The sequence below is a fragment of the Dysidea avara genome, chromosome 4, assembly GCF_963678975.1.
Source record: "Dysidea avara chromosome 4, odDysAvar1.4, whole genome shotgun sequence".
In the NCBI taxonomy this organism is placed as follows: domain Eukaryota; kingdom Metazoa; phylum Porifera; class Demospongiae; order Dictyoceratida; family Dysideidae; genus Dysidea; species Dysidea avara.
The window spans coordinates 36,458,149-36,471,978 of NC_089275.1; the positions used below are offsets into that span (position 1 = coordinate 36,458,149).

Sequence of the window (13,830 nt, forward strand, 5' to 3'; positions counted from 1 at the left end):
TGCATACACACTCACGATTTTCCTTAAGCAATTTAGTTAACCAGATTCACACCCAGTAGTTGGCTTTCCACCAACAATGGACTCTCTTCATTGAAAGTTGTCTATACTGTATGGTAGGAATGTTACATTATTTTAACAAGAGTACTTGCTAGTTAGTTTGAAAATATTTTTCTATCCTTGCCCTGCCACACCTTAGATAATAATTATTGCAAATTCCACATACTAGTTTATTGGAGATGGCTACGATAGCAATGATTGCATTGATCATGTACAGTAAAATTGCTTTGCTTGTTAGTTGAGTTAAGCATAGATACTGATAAAGGCCATCTGGATTCATAAATAGTAGGATGCTTTGCACCCCTCTGCTATCTTATCTACAGGTATGATAGATTTGTGTCTAAACCTTCCTCCATCATAGATTGAACCGACCACCATGTGTTGTTTGACCAGAATCTGAATGGCCTGCAAATTGAACCACAACTAATTGTTTTGCTATCTTTCACTCAGGCTAGGAGACATAATATACGAAGTGGATATTCAGCTGGTCACTGGCTGTGATACAAATGTTTATTTATATAGCTGGCCATTTGTTGCATTAACATTGCCCCTATGGTTTGCAAACATGCTTGTAGGATTAGGAACAGTACTCCAACATTAGGAAATGTACTCCTAAGATTAGAACAGTGCTTTTAGGATTATGGACAGCACTCCTACAGTAGGATTAGGAAATGTGCTAGGTAAAGCACTTCTTGGATTAGCAAATGCACGCCTAGTAGGATTATAGGAGTATTTTACATTTGTCCTTTTTAACCTTAAAAGCACATAAGCCACTATAGTTGCGATATACCATATAGCTGGTTATTTTCGAAATAGAAAATTTCGCACAAGAAGCAAAATCTGAATTTCGAAGGATTTTAATTTCGAAGAGTGCATATTTCGAAGTCCGGATGGATTTCAAATAAATGGAAATTCGTGTCACAAAATATGAGGATGCATGAATGTCTGACTTACTGATGGAATTATCCCTATCCCTGTGCACTGGAGAGAAGACTGAGGGAGTCTCCAGCGGAGTAAATTCACTGGCTCAGTCGCTCTCGATGATAGCTAGCTATCTACCATACTGATTCTAGAGCAGACTCTGATGGCATCAAATCCCATTCTGAATCACGTGTTTTCTGGTTATTGGCACAGTAATGATACAGTTTACCCTGTAATACTGAACTAAAACTCGAGGAATACACAAACGAATCGCCTAAAGTTGGTTCGCTACTTTCACTTGTGGGAATTTATTTTCGAAGAACAACCGGACATTGGAATTTATTTTTGAAGAGGAGGGCCTCTTCGAAATATCCGAAAATAAAAACCTTTCGAAAATTACCAGCTATACGGTATAAAATGCACAGAAAACGTATGATGTTTAACCAACAACTGTTTTCATAACAGAAATGTTATATACTTACAGATATCAATACTAAAAGAGTTAGTACTGTTTCTCCATGTGTTTCGTGGTCTTTGTTTGTCTGGTTTCAGTTGATAATCTGTCCTCAATCAGCAAAAAAATTACCATCAGCTCAATCGAATGCTTCACTTGTGAAAATGACAACAAGGTGACCAATCTTGAAAGCGACACTGCTTGAACAGTGCCACAGTGGACCATATCAACTTGTAGATCAACAGCAACTCTTTCCACATGACTATAGAGTCCACAGAGTTTACAAAGCTCAAAGATATCTTCTTCTCTGCAACATTACACCCCTGTGTTTAAACCATCATACAGATGTAACTTGGTGAAGGAGCATCAGAATTGGTATTACTTGGGCACCATTTTATTCTTTGTGACAAAAGCTTATGAAAATCTTATTGCAAGTCCATGTATCCTTCTATAAACAAGTTATCGATCGATCAATATCAATAGCCACTATAGTGGCTTATGCAGATACGGTGCATGCATTTTGTAAAGTTTTATGCGGCTTTAAGGGTTAAGTGTAAAATCAAGAGAAGGTGACAGCAAACAGTGGTCATACAGCTAGTGGTAAGTTATGGTACTCCAAAGTTAGGGGTCAGTAATTCAAGTCCATGTTCTAACAATTTTTTTTAGTTTTCTTATACCTTTTGTGTATTTTCATTATAATGACCAGCAAAATATCAACAGCAGACTTCAATGACCAGCAAAATATCAACAGCAGACTTCAAGACTTGTGGTGTTCCTTGTGGTAGCTATGTGTTGAATCATCTTTTCCTTCCAGTGACCCAGTACATTGCTACAGTATTATGTATGGCTAATTGATAAAGTTTAAAACCAAACACTTGCATATCAACTTCGTTGCTTCATTTTTTGCTTTTCACCGTGATTTTCACTCCTAAGATGTAATATTGGTGCTTGTATTTGGTTCTGATAAACTACAAAAAAATATTTTCGAAAGTGCATTGTTAGTTTTGAATTTACAAATTTTTCCACACTACAGTAGATAGATTGAGCATCTTGGGGTGACTTTTAGTATTGGATTTAAGATTGAGGAAATATGAGTAAGGCTGTGATGAGAAAACTAAGTATGTCTAAGGCTCAAACGATTAGCCGAATATTCGGATTAATATTCGTTTGCTTTGTAGCCAAATAATAAAATTAACAAACGATTATTCGCACATGATCATTTATATGGTGACACATGATTGGCTTTCAGTAATTAACGAAGTAGAAGGTGATGCTAATGAAAGTAACAAAAGGAAAGGACTATAGCGATAAAGCGAAGAGTAGTAATAGAATTAGGCAGCCACTAATTGGTAAAGATGTACTAATTTCACAGTGAATCGCCATAAGCACAAGACTTCGTACGGATTTGTGGCTTACTCCAGGTACTTCTACTTTGTTACAATCACTTTCTATCACAGTATTACTGTGATAATCCTTTCAGAAAGGGCATTATGGCATCTCTTTCTTAATAAAGTTATTCATACGAAGCCACAAAGCTGTTTGTGGTTTTTCGTAGGCTTCTTGGTGGTAGTAGCCACCTTAATTACTGAATTGCAATGAAACCTTACACCAATTATTCGACTAATTTCGTTAGAGCTGAGCAAATATTCGAAAACAGTAAACCACTATTCGTTTGAGCCTTACTAATGAGGGTGATTGATTTACACTCTAAATGACATTCAGCAAAATTAGGCAGGCCCCAAAACAGAGTGTAAGTGCAATAGTCCATTTCCACGCAAGCTAAAGTATTCACGGTATGATAATGAATACTAATTTATTACACATTGTGCAACATCCGGTGTCCTTTGGGAGGCCTTAAAATGTATTGAAACCTATGGGGCTAAGGTCTTTACACTTCATGGGAGCCCAAACCATACCATTTATTCTTATTATAAGAACGTACTTTTATAGCAGCCACAATACTACAACGATGACGTGAAAATTGGAAAGATATGCTGTGGTGTGATCGAGAAATCAGCAATCTTGTGTCAGATGTTAGTGATATCTTAAGTTGTAAAGGCTGCATCTTTCCTAGAGTGAGGTATTTTTACTCTTATAAGTATAGAGGATCGTTAATCAACAAAACATGGCCACTAAACCTACTGTAACTGGCAAAATAATCGCCTAGCATTGATAAAATCACAGTGATGAAAGATCGCCTATTCCAGCGATAAAATTTTGTATAGCGCTGTTCCCAGCCTTGTAGAAACATAGTAACAAAGTTTATCTCACTAAGTAGACTTTCTAGATGCTGAAAACAAAGTCACTAGAGTCTTCTGCCATGCTAAAGTCACTTCTTTCCGCTTTACAACACAGCAAATCTTCACAAACGATATACCATCGTGATGCTAACAACCTGAAGATTACAATTTTGCTCTCATAATAAGAATAAACGGTACAGTTTAGGCTCCCATGAAGATTTCTTACCTCACTCCCATAGGCTTCAATACATTTTAGAGGACACCGGATGTTGGGCAATCGTAATTATTACCCACCACATTCCTTAGCCCTTGTGTGAAAATGGGCTATTTCATACAAACTATACAAAAAAAGATGAACCTTAAATGACTTCAAAAAGCTCTGTTTCAAATCAAAGGTAGTGACCATTAAGTAGTTGCAATGATTTTAGTACTGCTGGTCAATTTTAATGTGATTATCATATTAACATGCATCATGATAGTTGTTTCTTGGCCACTATGATTATTAACCTTAGCCTTTTTGAAGGCTGTTTCATAAATTGGTTGTCTTTAGCAAAAATAATATTATGGTTGTGGAACCTTGCATTGGCGTATATACATATTTCCCTCTAAGATCTGACCATGCACCCATATCCAGTTTTGATCACACCCAAAGTTTCAAAGTCTGTAGCATCATCTTAAATGTGAATAGGTACATACATACAGTACATACAGCTGTTATAAAATCTGCATAATTATTATAAATATTTCTAACACAGATGGTTTGTGATAAATGTGAAGTTGCTATAGTGGTCTTTGACTTGAACAATCTTGATACATTAACTGAAGCCAACAATATTATTGATTTAATTAAGAAAAAAGTTGATGGTTATCCTACTCAATTTTTGCTCGCCGGAAATAAGGTACATGTAAACTGTTTACATCTATGTGTATACAATTTAAAACATTACTGTGCGTGTGTACAGCACCTAAATGTTTACATATGTGCATTGTTGGTGATTTATTGTACAGCAGTTTAGGCTACTAAAAATTCATTTATATAGTGGCAGCACACGTACACCACAGTAGTATGTATAAGATGACAGCAAAAGATGCTTCTTCTTGTGCATGTTCTACTTTTTACAACACTTAAAAACTGCTATAGCTCACATGTGCTTTATCAGTTTTAGAGGATAGCAAGAGCATTATGTATTAATGTGCATCTAAAGTTAGATTGAACAAAGAATAAGTGAGTTACACTATGTGCAATTTTGAAAATCACAAAATTAATGTGATTTTTTGCCACAGAAAACTACTTGAAGGAATGACTTCAAAATTAGTGTGTATACCTGTAGTTGTAGTGCAAAGTGCATGGTTTGATAGAAATAAAGATGATGTTCTTTGAGTTATAACAAAAATATCAACCATGTGTAACAGGTGTACAATCTTGCTTTGTGAATAAAAGCAACATGCCTATTATAGAAACTGAAGAAAGGAATAAGCTGAAAATAGGAATGTTGTAGAAGACCCTTTTTTAGTTTGGAAAAAGGTATTGAATTCTAATGCAAAAACAAACTAAATGTAATCAGTACACAATCAAGATACTCTAATAGTGCAGTCACCCTATTAGAACTTTCGGCTACATTTAAGGTCATCCTGTAAAGAGATCAGCCATGAGCAAGCCACTCTCAGCTACAAAAAGTTACCCAGCAGAGAATTCAGATACGTTTGTTACAAGTCACCCTGAAGACAGTTCAGCAATTGATCATTAGCTATGTCTTTAGATAGTTAAGCTACTGTTTATATTTTCCAAACATCGTAATTGTTCTTTTCATTGGGACTAGCATACTACAAGCATGGTGTACCAGACTTGGGTCAAGAACTTAGGCCAAGAGCTTGAAGCACTTTTCAGGCACCTGTAAAAGAGCTTAAGTACAAGCACAGCACAAATGCTGCAATTGAGTAATACTTCAAGTACAAAGTGAAGCACAATAAAAGTGCTTGATATAATTACTTAATTACTTAAAATTTACTGTCTAAAGATGGGACATCTGGGACATCTTGACAGATTGTTTGGACAATCCCAGTAAGTCAAAGTAATTAAATAGAGAAAGTATGTAGCTTTTTCTCTGCCATTCTGTGGAAAATGGTTGTTGTCCTTAATAATTCAGCCTTATAATAATGCAAGAAGCCATAGTAACAAGAGAGTAAAATGTCATGTCTGCTAGGCTGTGTGTGAATGCACCTTATCACTGTTGCATGAGAAGCTCATTGAATCAAAGACTTTTGGATAAAGGAGGGGAGGAAGGAAAGAGCGGAAGAAAGGGGAGGGAGGGAGAACTGGCAGCTTTTGTGCTTTAAAAGTGCTTATAAATATAAGCAATTAAGTACCAACACAAACACAAATGCTGCACAATAACAAATACTTGTAAGCACTTCAAAATAATTGCTTAAAGTGCTTTTAAGCTACGGATTGACACATGTCTAGTTCGTATAGGTATATGGCAATGGGTAGGCAATTAATAGCATGTAAATATGTATGAGAAAGACAGTGGAAGTAAAACAAAAAAAACATGTAGGGTCTCACAGAGCCCACAAAAGTGTTGGAACTACGTTACTAAATGACCATGCTCCACCTAGAGTGTCCCATCTCGTCCAGCACATATGTCACCAGATCTGCGAGAATCCCATATGTTCGCACAAGCCTAATTTTAAAGTAAAATGCAATAAAAGCAATGGGTGAAGTATTTACAAAATTGTTTTAAAAATCCGTAAATTTTTTAAGCACTTGTTTTATGATGAAGGAAGGTGATAACACCAAAACCTTGGTAGCATTGTGATTTCCAAAGTGAGAAGAGTTCCAAATTTTTTGTTCCTTGTCAGTGCTCCCAAAGAGACAGAACATATGAACATTAATCTGCCTTACTTTGGATAAGCGGTTCTCTATCATTTTTTTCTCACGATTTTGCCTTTGCCCTGGTCGTAGTAAGGACCTGGAAGGCTAAACTTACCCAACAATGGATTCGCCTGTTTATGGAGAATGCAATGGTGTAAGCTGCATCTTGGTATAGGACTACATTCATAAGCTATGATTGTTTATTATAATTAAGTGCCTGTAGTTTATTTTTTGTATTGTCACTGTACAAATCAAGTTTTCTGTTGTTGCCACTTTGAAGCACTGCAACTTCGAAAGTTCTTGGCTTCTAGAGCTGAAACTTTGGTTGACCAGCTATCTAGATAAAGAAAATGGAACAAAATGGAATTTGAAAAATGTGCTGACATAATTATGGGATTCTTGCAGATCTGGTCACATATATACACTGTAAGCAGAGGATATAAGTAGTGCATGGACAAACCTTAATTTAGTAATACTGTATTCCCAGATTAATATGCTGTGAGGAATATGTGATAGTTTGTTCAAGCCAGTTGTATAATGGTATTATACATTCCATTAAATCATGGAAGTTGGAGTATTATACCATTAGTGAACTGAATTGTCAATGTAACCGTCTGCATGTTGCAGTGTGATGATGGTGACTACAATAAGAAGAAAATACTTGATGAAGCTAAAGGACTTGAAAGAGTTGTTGATATACCATTGCATGAAATCTCTGCCAAAACTGGAACTGGGATTGCTGAATTATTTGATGCAGCAGTAAGTTACAGTACATACATGTAACAGAAGATCTCTGACTCATTAATTGTGACCCGGTCTGCGAAAAGGGCTCTTATAGCCTTTCCAATTGCATATATATGGTAACCCATAACTTGACTGGTGAATATGGTACAAGCCTACAATTTGGTCACTCAACAACCCTAACCTGGCAGTAGCTGTGGGTGTAATTACATGGTGATAGCTTTAGTAGATTAGGAGTTATGATTAGCCAAACATGGATAATTGGAAAGGCTATAAGAGCCCTTTTCGCAGACCGGGTAACAATTACATATGTAACTGTAGCACTATACATGCAGTATGTAGACAGAGTAACTGTGTACAGAGCTGTATTAGCATAAGTAATCCTAATACTAGAGGTGTGCGATTCTCTAGATATATTCGATTATCGAGATATCATAAGACTTATTGAGATAAGGATGATAGATTTATTAATCTAGATAATAGTAAACTTCTATATTATTTGTATACCTAATGGTGTAGGTACATCCCGGGGGCTCCAACTCTCCTATCACTTGGGAACAGTGTTAAGATTCACATTTTTCACTTTTTTAGTCTTCAAATTGCAATTTGCTCACTTTATTGGTTATAATATTGGCTGTTCACTAAAATGAATAACTGTTTCAGTTATCAAGATATGTTAGATAATCAAGATAATTAAGTTCAAAGGAAATATCGAGATATGTTTAAATTAGTCATCGCACACCTCTACTTAATACTGTATGAATACATCAAAATTTAATGTTATCTATATAACAATTACTAAACTAATATAATCGAAATGAGCAACCAAAATTTTGGTGTTTTTTTCTCCTCCTTTTCACACACTTTGTAAAAACCATTATAAAACCAAAATACATTATTTGATTTTACTGAAATTTTGCACAGTCAAGTTAAGAGCACCTCAATGCAAATTCCAGTACCCAATTTATGTGCAAATCTGATTATACATTCACAATGTCATAACCATTAAATAATATCTTACTATCTGTTGTCACACCTACACTTAAAGCAATAAGTTGAGAATCTGTCTGAAGATGGAATAGCCATCACAACAGTGTCTTTTGGAGGGAATTGGAATAATTGCCATGGAGTTATAATACGAAATTACAAAAGGTGCAAACAACAAGAAAGTTCACAATTGAGATACTCTAATAGTGCTGTCACTCTAATAGAGCATTCATCCTATATAATTACAGTTAGTTAATACAATCACAGTAGTAAAAATACAACACATCAATACAATATAACACATAGTAAAAACATATTATGTTTCTTTCCACTATTCTGTAAAGAAGAAAAACATAGGTAAAAGCATTTGAGGCCTGCATGCAAATTCAACAGGTAAATGATAATCTATATATACACAAAACAGTTAAGCCATAATAAAAGGTGCGCCCCCACTCCCCTAAAAATCCAAACTGAAATAAAGTTGTGAAATTGAAGGTGGTTGCTAAGAAATGGCTGCAATGGTATGTTAATTTCCAAGTCCTATATTAAGTAGTATATGCCTAGATTTTGCAAAACCCGATCCAAATTGCACATCAGGCAAAATCAAGCTAACACCACCAGAGGATAGCTACACTACCATACTATTGATTGACCCTTAGCATTAGTAAAACTACTCAAGGCTGATTTTAAGAACTGCCTTTTCTGGGTGGTGTGGCGAGCTTAAACTGGCCCTAATTATGAAGGACCTTGTTTGACAAGAATCAGTGATGTTCTGGTGGATGGCCTGATATTGCTTTTGTATGTATTGTGTTCCACTGTATTTTGTGTTATGTAGGCAAGAAGGGCGTACAAAGCAAAACAAAAATATGAGGTACATTTCCTACTTGTACAATGTGCATACAGTTGTAAAATAACCATATTTGTAAAACTAAGTTTTCGTTTATAGTATTGGTGGTCATACCGTGCTTATTTCGTGTTTTAGTCATGGTGTAAATGTCAAGTTATATTATATATACAAGTATAAGCTTAAAATTCCCTTATACTTGTTTGTTTACTTTTTTGTAACATTATCATGTCTGGTGAACCTGCACATACAGCATCAAAAGAAAGAATGGCACCACCAGAATTAATATTTCATCTGAATGCATGCCCAGCTATCAATTATTGACTCAAACATTAAGTAGCCATTACATGTTGCTTTCAACTATGTTCAGCCCATTGCACACAAAGGACAGTAGGAGAAGCGCCTCTGCAATCAACCCAGTCATCATGAAAAATACAACACTGTGCCTAACCAATGCTGCCAAGCTGTCATGAAAGGAAATTGGCCATCACACTTTTCCAGCCATCGGTTTTAGGGTGGCTGGAAAAGTGCAGTTCTTCATGATCCCTAATATACAGCACTACTGTACTGTATGCTATATATGTATCATGTACATTAAATATATTTTTGGTTTGTGTAGTATTACTTTAGATCTAGACTTATTAAAACTGTGATACGTATCTCCACATACATTCATAGACCACAACAACTGTGTTGTAAACTTCGTAATAAGTAAATTGTGACATGATGTGCAAAAAGCATGTATTCCACATTATGCTTAAGCCTACTATGTTTGAAAATTTACTGATTATTTCTTCCATCATTTCCCAAAGATTTTCTCCCTTTTTCTCACATTTATTCACATAATATTCTTTCACTTATACAGTATACCCATGCATACTGTAGCTGGCATTAGCAATTAAATATCGGCCGTGTTGTATGCCAACCTAACGGATTCTCATTTAGAACAATATATGTACAAACTTTTAATGCCCAGCGATAGCCAGCTAGGTGTCCACAACATACCAGCTCACCAGGCTGTGGCATTCTTCAGTCTCATCTGACCAAAGAAAGTGGTGTACAGCATCAATTATCGACAGTCAACATTGTTTATCATCCACTCGTTAACTTGAATACATCAATTATCGTTCGGTTTGAGGTATTTCGCTTGGCACAATTCAAAATTAAATCTTGCCAAAAGTACAAAATAATCTACCAGTACCAATTGTAATTCCACCAAACTTTCAAGTAAATCTTATGACCAATTTGTAAAATACATTCAGATCAATTTCTAATAAAACAAAGATTTTAGTTTAATGCTTTAAACACACATTTTAAACAAGTATGCGTATTAATGCCAATTATGATACAACAGCCGCATGTGGTGTCTGGGCTGGCACTTAAACAGCTTCAAATATCAGCGAGCACCCTTAATCAAATTTGCTGTGTGGCCTACCCTACCAAATTACACAGCACTACTATTTCATCAAGGGTGTTACAAAGGTCAGTAGTATTTCTGGTGCCACTGAAAAGAGCTGTAACTACTTTGCTTCCTGCCATACAACAATGTATATAAACAATGATGTACAAGCTCTTTGTCCTTAAATAATAACCATCAACTTCTATCCACTGTATATGGGATTCTTATCCACTATGTATACCTTGCTCAGTGTAAATAACGTATCTTTAACACTTGACAGCATGTGACAAGCCTGCAAACCTCTAAAAACCAAGTGTACTGTAGTTGATGGTGCCTGAAAGTGAGTGTATTTTAAATTACAAAGATTCTTCCTTCTGCTGTTTAGGTAGCCTCATAAGACTTCATTTTGATTCACCTTACTTTTTGAGCTATTCCTCCTAGGTATCTCCATTGCTCATCACTTCTATCTACCACAGCAGGTCAATCTGTCTTCTTTGCTCACATAAGCCCATTTCTGTACAGCCACTAATCCATATGCCTTAAACAGTACAAAGGACACAAATTCCAAGTCCTATAAGTAGTAACTTTCTTAAAAACAGATGTGTATATGTGTAAACAAACATTATTCCACTGGTAAGGGTGATTATTCCAGCAGAGCCTATCACTAGAGCCTTTTGAATAACTGCAGTCTATCTCTTCTTAAGTTGAATGTCATGTGTGCTCTACATGACATTGTTTCTGTTGTTGTAAGGCACAGTGCTCTACAACAACAGAAACAAAGTTCAGTATGCTACTAATACCATTTTCATGCCAAGAATAGCAGAAAAACTAAGTCAGAAACAAACCTCTTGTCATTTACGAACAGTACAATGTGATAGAAGTTGATTTTAACTGCTAGGAAACAAAGCAGCACGGGGCAACTTAGTGTACCCAAAAATTGTGTGCTTGAATCCAGATTCTATATGATTATACTAGACATCGAAAATAGGTGTTGGTCGATAATTGATTGCTTACACTAGATTGCTTATGTTATATTCTGAAGATGTCATAAATTTTGCTAGAATTAATTAGTAAGCATACTAATGTGATGAAATTAAATCATTAATATGATAACGCTGCAGTTTCACATAATTACTATATAATCACAAAATATTTCTGTACCTTATTTTATATATATTTGAATGCAAAAATGCACAATTCTTTTGTTGTGTAGAAAAAATGCAAGAAGCAAGAAGAATTTAAAAAGAAGGAAGATGAAGAAGCTCATATAAAAAGTGAATTGAAAAAAGCACAATCAGAGGAAGTTCGTATCAAAAGTGAACTAAAAGAGAAGGAAAGACACTTTGAAGACCAGCAAAGGCAATTTGAGCAACAGAAAAAAGAGCTTCAGGTGCAATTGGAAGTAAAGAATGTAGAGTGTGAGAAGCAGAAAGATGCTGATTTTAATCGTCAAAAACAAAAACTTGCTGAGCTAGAGGCTAAAATGATAGAACTTGAAAACAAAAAGAAAGGATGCATCCTTTCTTAATTTGCAGCACTATTCATAGCTACAGGCATACACTATGATTGCTTAACATATATACAGTAGATATATAGCACAGTTATGGATATGCATAATGTCACAATACACTGTAGCTATCATTATTATATAGGTGTACCTAGATGTAGTTTAATTTTTCTGCACAGCTTTTCACATCTCAAGTTTGAAATATGATTTGACAAGATTTCACATAGTTATGTAGAGACAGACAGACATTCAACACATTATATTATATGAGTGGACTGTCTGCCTGTTTTAAGTAACAGTTGCAATTGCCATAGTATTCTGGTAGATAACTGCTCCAAGCAAGATGAATTTTTAGGTGATTGTGTAAGCTATTTTACTCAGTTCTTTACTAGTCCTCAATAAATGAATACAGTTAGTCAAATATTTTTTGATTATTAAGGGGAAACTTTTGGTGTTCTGCCTTTGTTGAGGATGGAGAGATAGATAAACCTCTAGCTAAATTGGATATGTAGTTGATGTAAATTTTCCATCTACCAACTATACGTATATATTGTTTTTCATATTCATACTAGCATAAACATTGGAATAGAGTCTAATATAGCTATATACCTACTTTCCAGAATGGGATGGAATATGTCACACTGCTAGGCCTGAGCCTATTATGCTCAAAATTTCACCTATTATTCTTTCCAGAATTTCCCAAAAAATTCTCCTATTATTCTTTTTGTTATTCTTGTATCCAGCCTATTATTCCATAATTATTCTCATTCAGTATCTGTGGCTAGTCGCTTAGTTTTCAAGATGCTGTTATAAGTAGTTTTGTCTGAATTATTAATAGCCATATTTGAAGCATTCCACCTTACACATCATTTTTCTATCCATAATAGTTACAGCAGACTTAGAATAGCTATCTACAGTAATAATTCAAGTGTATTTAATTATTAGTGTATTATAGTAATATGCTGTAACTACTGTATAGCTACTAAGTTAAGTTAATAATAATGCTCAAAGACTTGAAGAAGATACACTGGTATAAGATGTACAGGTTTCAGAAGTGCAGATGAATCATGCAGTTAAATCCCTGATTCTGGCTGCAGATTGTTAACATGAAACAATCTGACTGCTTTATTAGAGTATTTGAGCGTTCTAAGAGTATATCGATCTTTAGAGACTTTCAGCCAGCACCCCTGTCAGTTTTAAATCATTTGTAGTGGCTTAAACTCTTTCTTCTAGGTAATCAAGAAGAAACATGCCCCTTAATTCACCGATTATTTCAGTGGTCGTCCGATTATTCTAAAATTATGCTTGTAACCATCCTATAATTCCCGAATTATTCTCACGAAATTGGTGACCTATTATTCTCAAGATTATGCCGGCATAATAGGCGCAGGCCTACACACTGCTATATTGCTAAAGTTTTTTTAATCAGGAAAAATAGCATCAGCCAAAAAGGTTGTTTTTCAGCTAGAGCACAATAAAACGATACAATTATAAGCACCTACTTGCACAACAAAACAAAATTACAACATGCAAAATAATCCTTTAAGATCTTTCACAGTTTTAGCACTTTGCAGTGCTTTTCATAATCTGTTCCAAATGGCTGTACACCTGTACACCAAAGACTGTTTTCCATAACTAGTTCTAACCAAAGTAACCAGTAACATTCACAGCATATGAAAAGTACCATGTAAATAAGTAGGAGAAATCTTGTTTAGAATCTTGAAAACCTGTAAGGCTGTATGAAAAGTATGCCTTTCAGTTAAAGATGCTGCTCCTCTTTCTCCTACTAACTATACCTGTATAACTAA

The 13,830-nt window shown here is 35.2% G+C and overlaps 1 protein-coding gene across 2 annotated transcripts in view; it reads left to right on the plus strand.

The window, feature by feature from the left end:
• The window catches only part of LOC136254851 (uncharacterized), a 100,302-nt gene extending 88,062 nt beyond the window's left edge, over positions 1-12,240 (plus strand). The window contains exons 10-13 of one of the 2 annotated variants that reach the window (XM_066047612.1): positions 4,428-4,571; positions 7,172-7,303; positions 9,108-9,143; positions 11,729-12,240. In XM_066047612.1, the coding sequence (XP_065903684.1) occupies positions 4,428-4,571; positions 7,172-7,303; positions 9,108-9,143; positions 11,729-12,043 (627 nt within the window). In that variant the 3' untranslated portion in view covers positions 12,044-12,240. The remainder of the gene's footprint in view (positions 1-4,427; positions 4,572-7,171; positions 7,304-9,107; positions 9,144-11,728) is intronic. The other variant, XM_066047613.1, reaches the window with a different exon arrangement.
• The last annotated feature ends 1,590 nt before the right edge of the window (positions 12,241-13,830 follow it).